The 20,468-nt window shown below is 37.9% G+C and overlaps 1 protein-coding gene across 1 annotated transcript in view; it reads right to left on the minus strand.

The window, feature by feature from the left end:
* The window catches only part of ILDR1 (immunoglobulin like domain containing receptor 1), a 38,070-nt gene extending 36,205 nt beyond the window's left edge, over window positions 1-1,865 (minus strand). The window contains exon 1 of the mRNA XM_012780509.2: window positions 1,631-1,865. Within this exon, the coding sequence (XP_012635963.2) occupies window positions 1,631-1,685 (55 nt within the window). The 5' untranslated portion in view covers window positions 1,686-1,865. The remainder of the gene's footprint in view (window positions 1-1,630) is intronic.
* Between the last annotated feature and the right edge of the window lie 18,603 nt (window positions 1,866-20,468).

The following is a 20,468-nucleotide window of genomic DNA, read 5'->3' on the forward strand; positions in this document are numbered from 1 at the left end:
ATTTGAAACATGTTCAGTGTTAAATATTCTTTATAAAAGCTGGTTAGCTTTTTAAACATTACACCGGTGACTTAAGCATTAGGGTTTATGCCCTAATGGGATTTTTGTTTGTAAAGCTTATTTTCTTATTCTGTTGACTTGTATGACTGTTGTCTATGAATTCTTAATTCTGGAGATGGAGTATCCAGGGGCAGAGGTAGGAGGAGATCTTTATTTTCCTAAAAAAAAAAAGGCAGCACAAGCAGCTTCAGAAACCCCCAGCTGCTGTAGAGTTTGAGATGAGCGTGTGAGGTGCAGGAAAGAAGACTTTACAAAGCTGTGGGATTTTTATAAATTTGCATTCACAGTCTAATCTGGTGACTGCTCTGGTGGAATTTTAGACACTTAAATTTAGGTGAGGTTTAGTTCATTTTCTTGTGCATAGTGAGTGTCCAACATCTAGTCTTGTCTGCTTCAATTTATAGTACTTATATCTTGCAGAAAACCTTGCAAGCCAGAGGAGCTTCAGGATACCAAATGTCTAGTTTTTCTACTCTTTTGCAATCCTCTCCCCCTTTTATTCTCAGCATTAAGCTTAAATTATTGTAGAATCCTGTCTGAATGAAATTAGGTTACACTTGAGCAATTATCATGCCCTACCCAAGCTTATAAAAAGGAAATTCTGCCAACATCTTCATATTACATATTTCCCCTCCAAAAAACACAAGACTCAAATTGGTCTGTGAACAAACTCTGAGCTGACCTTCCAGTGACAACTTAGAGGTATAAGGGCAGCCATTTCTAAAGGCGGGTGGTGAAACCATATAAAACAGGGTGGAACTTCCAAGGGAATTTATAAGTCCTTGTTTGTTTGCAAGATCACACCTACATCCTAATTTGAAAAGGGCTGAAAGAGTCTGCACTTTCTGTTTCTCGGCTATCCTTTCCTGCTTGGTTTCACTCATGCAGATACACACTTCTGTCATATTTCCCAGAGATACACAGAGACACACAAAACCATGCTTTCCAAAATAGAGAAGCTAAGAAGGTAGGTGGTTGGGCGCCTGATAAGGAGATAATGAGCAAGGGGCAAAGTTAGAGAATTGGGTGGGTATAAAGTAGGAAAGTAACACTGAATGTGCTCAGCAAAGAGAAACATGTCTGGTCCCATACAACAGATTTGGAATCAGGCCGAACATTCCTTTATATACTGAGGACACACTATTACCTTCCGGGAATAAAAAAATGCAATTCTAGGCCAATATGGTTGTCATCATATCTAAAACCTAAAAGCAAGTGTCAGATGAAAGGAAAAAGTAGGAATTTTAAGAATGCTGCTTGGCCCCTGTCAATTCGGCTTCTGAGATCAAGAAGTGCTTAATGACTTGCAGGAGGGGAAGCCCAAAGGCTCTCTAGGTTTCTTTCTTAGTTGCACCTGTTTCAGAAGCGCCTAGGCTAATAAAAGAGGAAAACAACAGGTTCCCACCGGCAGAAACTGGATCCCGTCCCCGCACCTCCTGACACCCATGCCAAGCGCCACCGGAGCGCGCGGCCCAGGCCTCCACTGCCCACGGGCAGCTCTGCAAGGCCAGGCAACAATGGCTTCCTGTCTCCTTGGGCCCAGGGTGGGTCCCCTTTTTCCACGGCTCACCTGCGGGGAGCCAGGTGAAGAGCAGCAGCCAAGGTATGGGCACTTCGGAGCCCATGCTGGCCCCTCTCTGATCCCCTTCAGCTCAGAGGTTTCGGGGCACCGGGTCCTTTCTTCATCAGCTGCCACCCCAGGACGCAGTTCTCCAAGGAATCCCTCAGGTTTCCCCTCACTGGGCGCAGCGCGGTGGGAGGGTCCGCCCTGCTAGCGGGCAGGTACCGCGCGTCCCCTCCGCACCTGCGGCGCCGCCTGCGGCTCCGCCCCGCCCGGTGCGCGGCCGCTTCCTGCCCCGCCCCCGGCCCCGGGAGCGCCGCGGCCACCTCCCCTCCCTGCGGCCGCCTCAGGTGCAGGCTGCCAGGTGATTCTCCCTTCAATAAAAGCCCTCTCCTGTGAATCACCCCGCTCGACAAAAGGGACTGTCACCCTTCCAGAAGTTCCAGGAAACATCACCCCTTGAGAATTTATCCCCCTCTTTCTAGAATTATATGGGTATAACTTTCTAGGTTGTATTTCCTGCGTCACGTTTCCATTTACTCACAAATGCTTGGGAAACTTTTTTGCCCCCGCTAAAAACACAGTACTATGAAGTTTTACACGTAATGTCGGTTCAGGTTTTCTAAAAAGTAAAGATGAGTTTAGAGAAATAGAGTTAACTTTCCACAATCACAAAAGTAACAGATGATTATAGAAAAATTAGAAAAATAAAATTTTTTTTTTATAAAATCCTGCTCTTACCTTCCATAGGTAGGCATTGCTAAGGTTAGTATGGTAAGGCTGGTGGTGGGCCCCCTTTCTTCTCTAGATCAAAAAAGAAAAGGCTCATGAGACCAGACCCACCAAGGACAAAACTGCCAGGCCCAGCTGAGAGGAACCACACCCAGATGTCCACCTGGATAAGAACATTTTGGCTCTTGGATTCCACAAATACCTCCAGTCCCTCCTAAAAATCTCCAGCTCTCCTCACCAAAAGTCCCTAGCCAGGCCCAAAGGGTATAAAAGGCCTCAGCCCCTTCAAACAGTGGCGACTTCTGGGGACCCCTCTCTTGGGGCCCCAGAATCTCTCCACAAGTGTATAATAAAGCCACGTGGTTTGGCCCCCACTCTTTCTTTCTGTCTTTTCTTCTCCCCGCCACCGAAAAACCTTACAAATATCTTTCTATTTTTTTCCCATCCTGCATTGTCACTGAGCAGCCCCTAACAGACCTCAGCCCTCCTAAGGTTTTCACTTTTGACTTTGCAAAGAGTAATCTCAGTCTCTCCTTCGTCCATGGCAGGGACCCCACCCAGCCATCAGTTTTCTTGGAGAAAAGAAATATAAACATGCAGTTTCAGGAAGCTCCCATCCTGTTAGCCGTCCTCAGAAGTCCATGTTACTTCTAAGCGCATCTGCTCATTGCTACCCACCAAGGTTCCTTTGCCCACTGCCCAAGAGAAAGTGAATGCGCTGAGACAGCAGGGTTTACGGCAGAGAAAGAGTTTCTTCCACATAACCTAAGTGGAGAGACAATGGGGACAAACTTCTCAAATCCGCCTCCCTGAGAATTTGGGAGACAGGGTTTTTAAAGACAGTTTGGTGTAGGCAATTGAACTTGCTGATTGGCTGGGTTCTGGGGCAGAACCATAGGGCTGTAGATATTGTCTTCTTGCTGACCAGGCTCTTCAGTGGGGGTCGGGAGACCAGTTGAGTCACTTCCTATGGGTCGCTGTTCCAGGTGGGTCGGCCATTTCCCTGGAATGTGGAACCTGGAAGATCTCTCAGAAACTACCCCTAGGTTTCACCCTAGGTTTCAAAAGGTGATATTATCTATGGAGAAAGCTGAGAATCTTCATGACCACCAGCAGTGTGGCTCCAGAGTGGCAATTATAGAGAAGCAAATGGGTGGACAGTGGCTAATTATAGTCATTATTTTTAGCTAGGCCTATGCCTTATTTTTAGCTAGACCCTTAACATAGTTCTTGGCTTGCACCCCATTTTTGATTTGTGTAAAGGGCAGTTTCATCCTGCCCTGCTCTGCTGTGACCATGTCCTGCTGGCGTCAGTCGTCTCACCTCCACCCAGAGGAGCAACCTTGTCCTGGATCTGATTTGAGTTCTCAATCTAGTCTCTTCTCCATCTCTTCCCTCCTCCCCATTCACTCCTGGGTCTGGCCTGTAGTTCCCCCAATGGGCTTCTTCACTTTAATTGTTTTCTTATAGCTTCTTCTCTTTCAGAAAGTAGGAAGTAAATTCAGGATGTGTGTGGCCAAAGGCAAGTGGTAAAATACGTTTAGGAGCCTTTAGGTTTTCTACAGCAGGATCCCAGCACAGCAGCAACTGGGGGAAGCTGCAGTGTGGGGCAGGGTCTCCCTCAACCGCTTCCAGAGACCCTGCGCATGCTCCCAGAAGCATTGTGGGTATTTGGACGTCTGTGACCCTGAGGGAACTGTATGGTTTCTGATTTTGTGAATTGTTTTCAGCAAATTTTCAATCCTAACCTGAAAAAATGTGAGCCCTCTCCTGCCCATACCCTTCCATGCCCCTCAGCCCTTGCTTTGGCATAAAGGTTATTTTAATATTCATTAAGCCAGCATTTCTCTATGTTTGTTCCATGGAACAGTAGTTCCATGGAATGTTAATAAGTAGTATATGGAAAAAAACCAAACGGGCTCTATGGTTAAGTCAATTCAAGAAATGCTGGATTAAACTAAATGAAACATTTTCCAGGATTTTAGTTTTTTATTTGAGCCCCCTTTAAAGACTTCCAGGACTTATTAAACCCTTACGGTGCTAGTGCACATTTGAATCTCCAAAGGAATATGGCATGCAACATTGCCCAAAGTTATTCAACCATAAACCCCTTTTTTCTCATACATAGCTTAGGGCAGATGTTCCATGGACCACATTTTAGGAAATCTTGGTGGTCTAAAGCAAACATAATTGGGGGGATAAGTTAGAGATCTCTATAGAAATAACAACAAAAAATGACTTTAACAAAGGTTAAATAAAAGGTTTAATAAAGGTTCAAGTACAATAGCATTAGAATTTACTTCTTTTCTCTTGGGAATCACTCACCTAGGTAATTATTTACCTCCATTGCTTCTCTTGGAGTAAACACTTAGGTTAATTTTATTTCTATTTGTTTCTCTGTCTACTATGCACATCTTTTTTCTTCACTATTGATTATGTACTGGGTATCAAGCAGTGTTCTTAGTGCTGCACATGCATTATCTCATTAAATTCCTACAATAACAGAAATAGGGGCTATTGTTATCAATTCCATTTTATAGATGTGGAAACTGAGATAGAAAGAGTTAACTTGCCCAGGGTCCCAATGCCAGTAAGTGGTGAAGCAATGGGTGTAGGTGAGCAGTGGCTCCACAGCTTGTGCTCTTAGCTATTACACATAGACCCACACATAGCTGTATTTCAATGTGTATTTACAGCTAGCTGACTGTATCAGTGTGTGCTGATGCAGTTTCTTTCCACATATGTTATTTAGCTGTATGTAAAGGAAAACTCAACTCTGCAGCTCTGGGCAATCCTAGGCCAGTCATTCTTCCAACATGTGCCATTGGTTCAATAAAGATTAGATAAGAGGATATATTTGGCTCAGAACAGCAAATAGTTCTTTTATTGCTAGATATAAAGTAAAAATCACTTGACCTATTAGTGACTGAGATAACTGTCCTTATGTACAAAATAATATTATTATTATTTGTTAACCATTTATTAAACATTTACATTGTGCTAGGCACTACTGTAAGCACTTTTTGTATTAACTTCAATAACTCTGTCAACAACACTATGAGGCAGGGACTATCAATGTGCAAAGGTTCAGTAACTTACCCAGGTAACTTACTTGGTAAGTTCAGTAACAAGTAACTTACTTGTTGCAATAGTAGATTTTGCTGAAAGCCACTATTTTTATGCAAAGATATTTTGCATTTTATGCAAAGATACAATGAAACAAAATAAGAGTCTCTGGATCTGTTAGTACCTTTTCACCCAGCTTATAAGTGGCAGAGCTGAGATGCAAACTCAGTTCATTCTGTCTTCAGAGCACAGACCCTTAATCACTACCCTAGCCATACTGTACTTCTGTGTGTTAACTGAGCCAGGGTCTGACCACAAAGTACCAAGCTGTGATTTCAGCATTTATGATCATATTTCCTACTTGAAATTGTGTCCACGAATGTTTCTGAATACTGTGTGTTTTCTAAATACTGTATATGTACATCTATATTTGAAAATAGTGTAATGTTATACATTTATATGTGTACAATATTTATCAAGAATGGAGATTTTTTTGGTCCCACAGGGAAAAAAATGAAGAACCACAAAGGTAAAAATCATGCACCAGGCAGTTAGAGCTAAAGAGAAACAAGAAATTAAAGTAGCTAACTATGTACTTAATAATTTCAAAAAATGAAAACTATTTGTTAACTTTAAAGTTAATTAAACTATCAATGACTTTGTTGTGTCTGCTTTTTGTTGGAAAGCATTTGAATATTTGGTTGCAGTTTGGAGATCCACAGTTTCAGTTGATCTTGTAGAAGGGTATCAGTCATTTGTGACCTGAAGGGTGTCTTGATTTGGGTTAGGTAGGAGAACGTAGATTCACAGGAATAAGTGTTTGAAAAGCAAGAAAGCATTTTTGGGGCATGTTGCTGAATGCATGGGTATTCTGCATTTTACCATATTTCAGCTGGATCTTCTTAGCATTAAACAATGACTTTAAAATGTCATTTACTGAGAGCTCGATCAATTCCATCTGTAGTTGTTTAGGTGCTTTGATGATATCCACAAGGTGGGGCTGAAATGCTAATTTGAGTGCGATGTCATGATTCTCACAGTCACTGAAACTTTCATTGTATTCTCGAATTAATAGGCCTATAACAGCTGTGTATTCTTCAAATGATTTGCATACATCATCCTGCTCATCAATGACTTGCTAACTGGGGAAAATGTTTATCCAAATTTTCCTTTTGAAGATGAAGTGTTTTGAAAAAAAGATAGCTTTTTACGAAATGCTTGGATTTTTTTGGGGGGGGGCACATATCATATATAGACTTAGTTTTACCTTGCAAAGAAATATTCAAGTTGTTTTGATTTGACATGCTATCACACAGAAATGCTGCATTCCTATAGAAATCTTATTTCAATAATTCACATTGCTGATTATGTTATCCATAAAATTTAACTATATGTTCTTACAGAGATAAAATTTTGGCTAACACCTGTTTCTGCTATAGCCAAAGCACTTTAGAATGATATGGCAAATCTGCACTGAATACCTCATCATTCAACTTCAGCATGTTACAAAACTGACCATGCCAAGTTGCATTTGCAAGAATATAGTTAACAATACTTATAACTTGTTGCGGTAGTAGATTTTGCTGAAAGCCACTATTTTATGCAAAGATACAATGAAAAGAAATGAGAGTCTCTGGATCTGTTAGTATCTTTTTCTATCTGTGCAATAAACCCTTCATGCTTTCTTGTCATGGACGATGTACCATCTGTATGTACACTCACTAAATTTACCAAATTCAGTCCAATTTCACGACATTTATCTTGAAAGTTGTTAAAGGTATCTATTCCCTGTGTTCTGTTGGTCAGAGTGCCCAAAGTGAGTAATTCTTTGTAGCAAAGAAAATCTTGTTATGACCCAAATGAAGTATAAAACCTGCATAAGTCAGTAGCATGAGTTGGTTCATCCAAAGCGATTGAATAATATATAGTTTCCTTTTGAGGTATTTCATGAAGTTGTTCTAAGTTGAAGGCTAATTCATGCTGTTGACCAGTATGGTTCTCCTTGAAAGAGCCAGTTATTTGTACTTTGAAACATTATTGAGGTCTAAGCATCCTACAACTTTGTCAATGCATTCTTTCACAATTTCTACATGACTGAATGTTTTCCCTTTTTTCCCAAGTATATAAGCTACTTTATAACTTGCTTCAGTGGCATTACTTCCAGGTCTTATTTCTACTTGAAAGAAGTGTCTTTGCTTTTGCTTTGCATCTTTTGATTTCTGCAATACAACCTTTTGTGCCTCTCCCTCTAATTTAAAATATTTGTGGTCCTTATGAATGTTATAATGCTGATGAGCATTGAATTTCTTTAAATGTTGATATTGCAGTATCACAAAGCAAGCAAATCATCTTATCTTTAGCAGAAACAAGATAATATTGCAATTCCCAATCCTTATTTTAAAAAAAATTTGTTTTCTTCCTTCAGTGTTCTCTTGGTATTCTTTGACATGATGAGTTGTTAAACAGACAAAATTAAAAAATATTGTTGAGATATGCAACTATTCACAAATTCCACTTCAATGAGAAACACAGTGCATCATTGTCAAAAGCTGAAAACAGACTGGAATGCTGGACCCCCATAAACTCTTGCCAACCAGCCTTGTGCGGTAGTGGCACCAGTCAGGTGGGGGAAGTTAGAACTAAATCATGAGCTTAGCAGCCATCAATTTAGTCCTCATGGCTTACTAATGTTCTAATTGTGCTGGTCAATCTGGGAGGATTATTTTGTTGAAACTTATTTTATTCTTTGGTATTTTAAATATGTTAATTTTAAAAAATAAAATATAAATATAAAAGAAGAACAAAAATGTATTAATAAAAATAAAAGGATTTGTTCTGTAAAATTTGGACTCAGTGAAAAAGCCATGCTTAAGGACCTAGAAGGTCACAGGTTCTCCACCCCTGATTTGGACTATGTCTTATGTGTTTTTGTATGCCTAACATCTAGCATAGTACCTGGAATAAAGATAGATAAATATTTGTTGAGCTCCTTACTAACAATTCCTGGAGGAAGTGACATTTGATCTGGGTTTGAAAATGAATAAGACTTTGCTAGAGCAATCCAAGCAGAGAGACCAGCATACACAAAAATCACAGCACCAGAAAATGGTACAGCTGAACAATATGCTCTTTAGTTTTGCTAGGCTAGTATGTCAGGCGGCTAGCCAGGATAAATAAAGAGACTTGTATGACCAGCTGGAGGACTAAGACTTCATACAGTAGACAATGGGAGCCAATGAAACATTTTAAGCTGGTCAAGGCATAATGAGAAATTTTGAAAGATAAACTTGGTAGCAGTGAGACAAATTAATTGTAGGTGGGAATTGAGACAAAAGGCAGGGAGACCAGTTAGGAAACTTCCTGTAGTTAAGGTGGGAGATGCTGAGGGGCCAAGGCAATCACTGGTGTTGGAAATGGAGAAGAGAAAATACTTTGGCATATATTTAGAATGTAGAATTGACAAGATTGATGATCAATTAGCGTGGGGATTGAGAATAGAATACAGATTTCTGACTATTGACCCTGCATGGAGGATGATGCCTTTAAAGAACATAGATATATAGAAAGAACAACAGGTTTTGAATAACTTCAGGCACGTTGCACCAGAAAGAATAGTGGACCAGGAGCATCCACATAAACCTCCATGGATGGCTGGACACATTAAGTGCAGTTGGCTGAATGAGGCTGGTAGGACTGCATGCCTATACAGGTAGGTGTGGGTCAGTAGGTGTGGGACACCTACTTCTTAGTTAATGGGCTATAAAAAAACAATTCATCTTGGAGTAAAGCTAAAAGCAGGAGGTGGTGGAATCTAATGAAAAGAGTTTGAGAACAAGTATGTTCCTTATTAGCACTCCTATTTAATATTATACTGGATATTTTTGCTTAGTTCCTTAAAAATGACATTTGTATCAAAGACTTATACTGGATATTCTGATCAACACAATAGGAAAATAAAATTAAAAGGCTGAAAATGAAGAATAAAGATGTTATTATTCACAATATTATGATTATAGAAAATAGTTAAGAAAATCTATACATTATATGTAAGGACTACAAGAGAGGTTGCTGGAAACAAGGTCAATATATTCATGTCACTGGCATTTGTATGTACCAGCTACATACTAAAATACACATTTGCAATAGCAGTAAACCTGTAAAGTAGCTAGAAATAAATGTTACAAAATATGTAGACTAGTTTAATGAAGTAAATTGTAAACAGTGGGAACATTTTTTTAAAGACCTAAATAAATTCAAAGGTACAGCATGTTCTTATATAAGAACTGTTGATATCATTAAGAATGATAATCATTGCCAAAATAATCAATTCTATATATTTCTAATAAGAATCTGAAAAATTTTTTCCTGAATTTCACAAACTGTTTCTGAAATTAAATGGAAATTATAGGATGGTCAATAACAAAGACAGTTTTGAAGAAGAAAGGAGAGGCAGAATTTGCCCTATCAGACTGCAAAATTAGCTAGAACAATGGAAATAGTGTAGCATTGACACATGGATAGTCAAGTGGAACATAAAGGAGATTTGGTAAGTAGACACACATATATATGGGGACTTGATATACAACAAAGATGGCATCATAATTCAGTAGGACAACCAAAAACTACTCAATAAGTGGTGCAGGGATAATTGACTCTTCTTATGTTAAAAATAAAGTGTATCCTTTCTTCATACCACATAGAAAATAAATTCTGAACTAATTAAAATCCAAATGTTAAATGCAAAAATTTCAAGCTTTAAAAAACAATGTGTGGTAGAATATCCATGTGATGTTGAAGAAAAGAATGAATTTTAAACAAAAAATTTAAAAAGTCATTAGAGAAGACTGCCATATATATAAAACTATTGTGATATAATAAGAAATAAACATTGAGTTTCCACCACCCTTTTCCTGGCAAACAGCTCCTGAAAACCTTGGAATCTCTGCAGTGATGGGTCTGTTTTTGCATCTAATGAGATGATTGATGCTAGGAGCTACTGGATAGCTTCTGGATGGGGGCTGGTTGCCAGGGAAACTGAGCATGTGATTTGAGAATTGGAACTTTAAGCTCCACCCCTCCAACCTCCCAGGAGGGGAATAATTTAATCAATCATGCCTATGTAATGAAGCCTCCATAAAACCCAAAAGATTGGGGTTTGGAGAGCTTCCAGGTTGTTGAGCACGTGGAAATGCTGAGAGGATGATGCACCTGAAGAGGGCATGGAAGCTTCACATCCCTTCCTCCATACTTTGCCCTCTGCATCTCTTCCATCTGACTGTTCCTGAGTTGTATTCTGTATAACAAACTAGTAATCTAGCGCGTGAACTGTTTTCCTGTGCACTGTGCACCATTCGAGCAAATTACTGAATCCAAGGAGAGGGTTGTGAGATTTATAGCTATGTGGCCAGAAGCACAGATAACAACCTCAACTTGCAACTGGCATATGATGTTGGGAGGGGCAGTCTTGTGGGACTGAGCCCTTAACCTGTGGGATATGATGCTATCTCCAAGTAGACAGTGTCAGAATTGAGTTAAATTGTAGGATGTCCAGTCGGTATCCTCCAAAAAATGGAGAATTGCTTGCTGTGGGGGGGAAAATCACTTATCTCATGTCAAATATATTATGTAAGAGTTTAGAGAAAGAAAAACAGTTTGTATAGAAAGAAAAAAGTATTACAAACAAAAGGAAGTACAAACAAAATTTTTAAGTCAAACCACAAACTAGGAAAATATATTTGCCGTGCACTGAAAATACAAAAATTATATAATTAGAATGTATAAAGAACTCCTTAAAAATTAGTAGAAGAAAAATAATCCAATTGTAAGGCAGATGAACAGCAATTTACATAAGAGGCAATCTGATTCAACATATTAAAAGATGCTTAATTTAAACCAGTAACAAGGATAATAAAACTAAAATAATAAATGCTATTTCACATCCATCAAATTAATTAAAATATCAAAGTCTGAGTCAACCAAGTGTTGGTAAAGATGTGAGAAGTGTAAATTGGTTCAATCACTTTGAAGAACAATTTGACAATACCACGTAAAATTGAAAGTGCACAAATCCTAGGACCTTGTGATTTCCCTTTTAGGGCTCCACTTCATAGAAACTGTCAATCAGGCATACAGATAAATGTGCAGGGGTGTTCATTGCTAAGAAATGTGTACAAAACTTGAAAACGACTTTCTATTGGAGGGATAATTAAAAAATAGGGTGGTGTTTATTCATGGATGAGATAATATGCAGCTGTTAAAATAAATTGACTAGATCTACAACATGGATGAATATTAAAAATAGAATGTCATATGAATAAAGAAGCTGCAGAAGACTACAGTATTATGCCAATTGTTAAGACACAAAACCAGCTGGGTGTGGTGGCCAAGGTGGGAGAACCACTTGAGCCCAGAAGTTTGAGGTTGCACTGAGCTACACTCTAGCCAGGGCAACAAAATGAGACTCTGTCTCAAAAAAAAAAAAAAAAAAGACACAAAACAATATCATATAACATTTGGAAGGTATATACATATATATAGAAGAAAGCGTAAAAATATTCAGAGGTATGGGACTCACCAATCTTAAGTGTTGTTACTTAAAAGGGAAGGGAGGAAAGAGATGGGTTGAGATGATTTTAGCTGAATCTTTAACATTTTATTTAATATATGTATGAAATAATCTCTAAACATGTAAAATTAGTTAAATTTAGGTGGTATAGGATAGGTGGTGCCTATCATGTTATTTTATGTACTTCTATGTATCATTGGCATATTTTGTTATTATAAATACCTTTAAGACAAAAAAGAGTGAGCTCTGGGTACAGAATCAGACCATGTATGTTTGTCCTATGATGTTTCCATTGACATATGTGTGGCTTTGCATAAATTTACTTTTGTCCAAGAATGTTTTTAATCTATAAAATAGACAACTAGATGAGATAACCTTTTCAGTCCTTTTCGCCCTTGGCATTCTACAGTTCAAAGGGGATAAGAACCCAGGTTAGGAGGGTGTCGGGCTCCATAGGGACAGAGGAATGCAGAACTAAAGTATCTCTAAGGGCCCAGTTTGAACTTCAGACTGTGAGCTCCTCTGATGTGATATGCTCAGTCCACACACATCTCACCAACGCTCGAGAAGAGTCAGAATATCCTGTCCTTTCCAGCCCGCTCTAGAAAGTCTGATTCAATTAGTCCATGGGGAGGCCCAGGGAACAGTATTTTTTAAAAGTTCCCAGGTGGTTCTAATGTGCAACTCTTGCTGAGAAGCTAGTTAAAAGGTGAGCTGAATGAAAGAATGCCCCACATCTTTGTGATCAAATAGGGCATTCCCCAGGGTAGTCCCTAGAATACTTTTCAACACATTTCCTATCTCAGCTACTCTTGGGTAACTTTGCCACCACCTAGAGGGACATATTAGGACAACTTTTACTCCAAAAATCATGGTCCTGAGATGTGTAACTTTTCCCCTTTCTTGCTCCCTCCCCCCAAAAAAAGCATAACATACTTATGGTACATTCACATGGGAATAAATTTCAGGACATTACTACAAGTAGTTCCATAACGCTAAACAAGTAACACAGTCTGTCTAAACCTCAGTTTCTTTATTTGTAACACCGGGAAGTTGGCTCGATCAGTGGTTTTTATACTGTGTTCTGAGAAGTTCTGACATTCTCTGGTGTGGAGTACCTAAGGGGTTGCTTCTGCCAGGGAGGTCAATTTGAAAAAATCACTGAACCAATGATCCAGAAGGTCTTTTCCAGAACCAACATGCCATTTTTCTAAATTCTACAGGAATAAATTGATACTACCATCAAAGTCTATCATAACCCATACGTTTTGAGGCCTGCAGAAAATTATATTTACCAACTGCTATAGGCTGAATATTTATGTCCCTTCCAAATGCATATGTTGAAACCCAATCCCCAATGTGATGGTTTGGGGAGAGGGGATGTTTGGGGGTGATTAGGTCATGAGGTTGGAACCCTCATGAGTGGGATTAGTGCCCTTAAAAGAGAAACCCCAGAGCATGCCCTTGCCCTTTCTGCCATATAAGGACTCATCAGGAAGATGGCCACCTATGAAGCAGGAAGCAGGCCTTATCAATCTGCCAGAACCTTGGTCTTGGATTTCTCAGCCTTCGGAACTGTTAAAAATAAATTTCTGTTGTTTGTAAGCCACCCAGTCTATAGCAGTTTGTTATAGCAGCCCAAATGCACCAACACACCAACCCTGGTCTAGAGCAGATATGACAAACTGACTACTTGCAAGCCAAATCCAGCACACATACCTGTTTTGTTCTTGCCAGAAGAGTACTTTTTAATTTCCTTGATAGCTTTAAAAAAAATTTTAAATTGAAGTATAAGACAATTCTAAAATATGCACAAATAAGAGATGTAGGGTTCAATGAACTATCACACTGTAAATATATGCTTGCAACCACCACTCTGAGAATGATATAGAACAGTCCGACCATTTCTGAAGCTCCCCCTTGTAATCCCTATTCATTCCCTGCTTTCTCCTCCCAAAGGTAACCACCATCATGACTTCTTACATTATAGATTGCCATGCTTCCATTTAACATTTATATAAAAGAAATAATATAGTACACATTTTTTTATTTCAAAATATTAAGGGGGTACAAATGTTTTAGTTACATGGATACTTTGTATCATGCTTAAGTTGGGGTTTTAGTGTGCCCATCACTATAATAGTGTTCATTGTATCTGATAGGTAAGTTTTTACCCTCACCCCTTTCTCACCCTCCCTGCTTCTTGGTTTCGAATGTCCTTTACATCTCTTTGTGCCCATGTGCACCCATCATTTAGCTCCCAATTATTAGTGAGTACATGTGGTGTGTGTTTTATTATTCCTGAGATATTTCACTTAGGATATGGTTCTCCAGTTCCATCCAAGTTGCTGCAAAAGACAATATTTCATTCCTTTTTATGGCTGAGTAGTACTCCATAGTATATACCATATTTCCTTGAAAATAAGACCTACCCATAAAATAAGCCCCAGCAGGATTTCTAAGCATTTGCACAATTTAAGCCCTACCCAGAAAATAAGACCTAGTGATGGGCGTAGCTACGCAGCGTATCTGCACAACCCATGCATTTCGCCGTGGAGCAGTAAAGAAGACCAGCAGCCCTTCTCATCTGACCCATCGTGACAGCTACTATCCAAGAGGAGACTGGAAAGGTGCGGGCAGCCCCACCAACAAGATCAGCTCCCTCTGTCAGGTCCTGGCCATCCTGTGCGTGCTGCAAGCTGAGGCTTTGAGGGAAAAGTCTCCTCAGTGAAGTGAGGAGAAGAAGCTCCACTTTAGGTATTGTGTGTCCCCAGGGGGAAGAAGGAAAGCTGTGGCTGCCATGTTACTCAGCACTGTGGGCCTCTCTCACCCCCTCAACAAACACCAGGGGATAGGGGAAAAGCTTCAACAAGCAGTCTCCTACTGAGCCCAGAGAGATCATTTCTGCTCAACTGTGCAGACTGGCCCCAGTGCTCACTGGATCTCTGAGAAATAAGCCAGCCCTGCTCATTTAATGAGAGCTCTATTGCTCAACATGAGAGATTGGGGCCAAGGGTTCTAAAGGAAATAGAGTTGCAAGAAATTCAAGATGGAATTCGGGGTTTGGAGAGTTACGATGATGTTCCAGAAGAAGATGACTTAACTATATTTGAATATAGATTTTTGTACTGTACTTATAACACATCCCCTGAAAATAAGCCCTAGGGTGTCTTTTTGAGGAAACATAAGTATTAGACCCTGTCTTATTTTGGGGGAAACACGGTACATGCAATACATTTTCTTTATCTACTCATGAATTAACTTAGGTTAATTTCACATCTTTCCAAATGAGAATTGTGCTGCAATAAACATTCGAGTACTGGTGTCTTTTTGATAAAATGACTTCTTTTCCTTTGGGTAGATATCCAGCAGTGGGATTGCTGGATAGAATGGCAAATCTACATTTATTCCTTTGAGGAATCTCCATACTGTTTTCCATACAGGTTGTACTAATTTGCAGTCCCACCAACAGTATAAAAACGTTTCTTTCTCTCTGCATCCATACCAACATCTATTTTTTTTTTTTTTACTTTTTAATAATGACCATTCTTATAGGGGTAAGTTGGTACTCATTGTGGTTTTAATTTGCATTTCCCTGATGATGAGTGATGTTGAACATTTTTCATGTTTGTTGGCCAGTAGTCTATCTTCTTTGGTAAAACCTCTGTTAATGTCTTTTGTCCACTTTTTAATGGTGTTTGTGTTTTTCTTGATGATTTGTTTGAGTTATTTGTAGATTCTGATATTTGCCCTTTATTGAAGGTATAGTTTGCAAATATTTCTGTCCCATTCTGTAGGTTGTTTAAATACTGTGTTGATTATTTCCTTTGCTGTGTATAAGCTTTTAAATTTAATTAAGTCACATTTATTTATTTTTGTTATTGCTGTATTTGGGGTCTTAGTCATAAATTCTTTGCCTAGGTCAATGTCTAGAAGAACTTTTCCTACTTTTTCTTCTAGAATTTTTTATGGTTTCATGCCTTACATTTAAGCATTTTATCTATCTGGAATAAATTTTTGTAAATGGCAAGGGGTCCTGCCTCATTCTTCTGCATGTGGCTATCCAATTTCCCAGCATCATTTATTGAATGGGCTTCCTTTCCCCAGTGTATGTTGCTGTAGGCTTTGTCAAAGATCAATTGGTTGTATGTACATGGTTTTATTTCTGGGTTCTCTATTCTGTTTCATTGGTCTATGTCTCTACTTTTATAACAGTACCATGATATTTGGGTTAATATAGCCTTGTAGTATAATTTGAAACCAGGTAATGTAATAATATGATGCTTTCAGATTTTTTCTTTTTGCTTAAGTTTGCTTTGGCTATTTGGGCTCATTTTGGTTCCAAATGAAGCTTAAAATTATTTTTTCTAGATCTGTGAAATTGATGTTAAATATTTTGATGGGGTTTGCATTGAATCTGTAAAACACTTTGGGCAATATGGAAATTTTAATGATGTTGATTCTACCAATCCATGAGTATGGGATGTTTTTCCATTTGTCTGTCATATATAATTCCTTTCATCAATATTTTTAGTTGTCCTCGTAGGGATCTTTCACCTCATTTGTTAAGTATATTCTTAGGTATTTAATTTCCTTTGTAGCTATTATAAATGGTATTAAGTCCTTGATTTGACTCTCACCTTGACTATTATTAGTATATAGAAATACTACTGATTTGTGTACATTGATTGTGTAATCTGAGACTTTACTGAATTTATCAATTCTGAGTCTTTTGGTGGAGTCATTTGGGTTTTCTTGATGCAAGATTATATTGTCAGCAAACAAGGATAATTTACTGCCTCTTTCCTGGTTTGGATACCCTTTATCTCTTTCTATTGCCTGATTGCTCTGGCTAGGACTTCCGGCACTATGTTGAATAGAACTGGTGACAGTGGGAACCTTTGTCTTGTTCCAGTTCTTAGAGGTAATGTTTTCAACTGTTCCCCATTCATGATGTTGGCTATGGGTTTGTTATATATAGTTTTTATAGTTTCAAGATATGTTCTTTCTATACCTACTTTGTTGAGAGTTTTTATCATAAAAGGGCGTTGGATTTTATTGCATGCCTTTTCTGCATCTATTGAGATGATCATATGGGCTTTGGTTTTGCTTCTGTTTATGGTGGTGAATCACATTTATTGATTTGTGTGTGTTGAACCAGCCATGCAACACTGGGATGAAACCCACTCTATCATGGTGAATTATCTTTTTGATGTGCTGTTGGATTGGTTTGCTAGTATTTTATTGAGAATTTTTGTACTTATTAATGTGTTTATAAGTGATAGTGGCCTGTAGTTTTCTTTTTTGGCTGTGTCCTTTTGTGGGTTTGGTATTGACGTGATGGTGGCTTCATGGAATGAATTAGGAAGGATTCCTTCCTTCTCAATGTTATGGAAAATTTTCTGTAGGCTAGGTACCAGTTCTTTTTTTTTCCTTTTTTTTTTTTTTTTTGAGGGGGTCTGGTGGAATTCAGCTGTGAATCCATGTGGTCTGTCTGGGGCTTTATTGTTTAGAGATTTTTTATTACTGCTTCAATCTCACTGCTCATTATTGGTCTGTTCAGGATTTCTATATTTTCCTGAATCAGTCTTCAGAGGAGGTGCATTTCCAGGAATGTATTCCCTTCCTCTGTGTTTTCTAGTTTGTGTGCATAGAGGTTTTTATAGTATTCATAAATGATATTTTATATTTCTATGGTATCAGTTGTTGAGTCTCCTTTCTCATTTCTGATGAAGTTTGAGTCCTTTCTCTTCTATTTTGGTCTATTGATTTTATTGATGTTTTTAAATATTCAACTTTTTATTCATTGATCCTTTAAATATATATATTTACATATACACACACATACACATATATATATTTACACACACACACACACACACACACACACACATATATATATATATATGTTCCCATTTCATTTAGTTATGCTCTGAGCTTTGTTATTTCTTTTCTTCTCTTGGCTTTGGGTTTGGTTTGCTCTTCTTTTTCTAGTTCCTTGGGATGTGACCTTAGGTTATTAATTTGTGATCTTTCTGTCTTTCTCATATAGACATTTAAGGCCATGAATTTTTCCCCATAGGACTGCTTTATCTGTATCTGATAGATTTTAAATGCTTCTGTCCCCCTCATCACTCACTTTGAGTAATCTTTTGATTTTTATCTTAATTTCATCAAGGATCACTCAGAAGTAGTTATTTAATTTTCATGACTTTGTGTAGATTTCATTGTTTCTCTTGGAATTAATTTCTAGTTTTATTACACTATGGCCTCAGAAGATAGATGGTATGACTTTGGTTTTTTTTTTAACTTGCTGAGACTTGCTTTCTGTCCTAAGATATGATCAATCTTGGAAAATGTTAGCAGTTTGTGGGTAGAATGTTCTGTAAATGTTTGTTAGGCCCATTTGTTCTAGAGTCCCATTTAAGTCCAATGTTTCTTTATTGATTTTCTGCTTTGATGTTCTGTCCAGTTCTGTCAGTGGAGTGGTGAAATCCCCAGAAATTATGATGCTACTATTTATTTCTTTGCTTAGATCTAGTAGAACTTGCTTTATGAATCTGGGAACTCCCGTGTTAAATGCATATATATTTAGAATTATTATGTCTTCTTTTCAAGTTGTTCTCTTTACCATTATATAATGACCATCTTTGTCTTTTTTAACAATTGTTGATTTAAAGTCTATCTTTTTTTTTTTTTTTTAAGTCTATCTTATTTGTTATGAGAATGGCTATACCTGCTCATTTTTGGTTCCTATTTGTGTGGAATACTTTTTCCATTCCTTTATCTTGAATCTGTGCAGGTCATTGCAAGTTAGATGTGTTTCTTGGAGACAGCATATACTTGGCTTATGTTTTTTTCCATCCATTCAGCCAGTCTGTATCTTTTAAGTGAAGCATTAAGACTATTTACATTCAGTGTTAGTATTGATATGTGGGCTACTGTTTTGTTCATCATGTTGGATTGCCTTGTTATTTTGTTTTCTCTATTGTGCTATTGTTTTATAAGAACTGTGAGCTTTAACTTTTGGATGTTTTTATACTGCTGGGTAGCAAATGTGCTGCCCCATGTATAATGCACTTTGAAGTATTTCCTTTAGGGCAGGCCTAGTAGTCACAAATTCCCTTTTTGTTTGCTTGTCTGGAAAAGTCTTTATTTCTCCATCATTTATGAAACTTAATTTTTAAGATAAAAAACTCTTGGCTGGCAATTGTTCTATTTAAGAAGATTAAAAATGGGGCCCCAATCCTTTCTGGCTTGTAAGGTCTCTTCTGAGAAGTCTGCTGTTATCCTGATGGGTTTTCCTTTGTAAGTTAGTTGTTGATTTTGAATTACAGCTTGCAGAATTTTCTCCTAATTTTGACTTTGGTCAGATTGATGACTATGTGTCTTGGGGATGTCCTTATTTGCTATGAATCTTCCCAGTGTTTGGTAACTGTCATGTACATATCTGGATATCTGAATCTTTGGTGATACCAGAAAAGTTTTCCTCAATAATTCCCTTCAATATGTTTTCCCATGATTTTTTTTTTTTTTTTTTTTGCATGCAGAAACATTTGGAATGTTTTCCCATGATTTTTTCTTTTTCTTCTTCTTCCTCAGAGATACCTATAAATTGTATATTGGCTTGATTCACATATTCCCATATTTCTTGGAGTGGTTGTTCATTCTTCTCTATTGTTTTTTCTTCATCTTTGACTGACTAGGTTAGTTCAAAAACCTGGTCTTCAAGCTCTGAGATTATTTCTTCTGCTTATACTAGCCTACTGTTTGAAGTTTTCTGCTGTATTTATACCATGCATCTTCTTAGACCACAGTGGAATAAAATTAGAAATCAACTTCAACAGAAACACTCATTCTACAAAAGGTCATGGAAACTAAACCACCTACTGCTGATAATAGTTGTGTCAAGGAGAAAACTATGATGGAAATCAAAATATTCTCTGAGCTAAATGATAATGGGGACACAAATTATCAAAAAAATCTGTGGGATACAGCTAAAGCAGTCTTGAGTAGAAAATTCATAGCCATAAATACCTACAGACAGAAAGATTACAAATCAACAATCTAATGAATCATCTCAAAAACTTGGAAAAGGATGAGCAAACCAATCCCAAATCCAGCAGAATAAAAGAAATAACCAAGATCAGAGCAGAACTAAATGAAATTGAAAACAAAGGAACTATATGAAAGATTAATGAAACAAAAAGTTGGTTCTTTGAATAGTTAAACAAAATTGACATGCCTCTCACTAGATTAACCAGAAACAGAAAAGAAAGGAGTCTACTTAGCTCAATTAGAAATAAAAAAGGAGGAATTACAACTGATACACAGAAATACAAAGGATCATCTCTGAATACTATTAAAAATTTCTATGCATATAACCTTGAAAACATGGAGGAAATGGACAAATTCTTAGAAACACATAGCCTCCCTCCACTCAGGAAGATACAGAATTCCTGAACACACCAATATCAAGTACTG

Source organism: Microcebus murinus, chromosome 1, assembly GCF_040939455.1.
Source record: "Microcebus murinus isolate Inina chromosome 1, M.murinus_Inina_mat1.0, whole genome shotgun sequence".
Lineage (NCBI taxonomy): Eukaryota > Metazoa > Chordata > Mammalia > Primates > Cheirogaleidae > Microcebus > Microcebus murinus.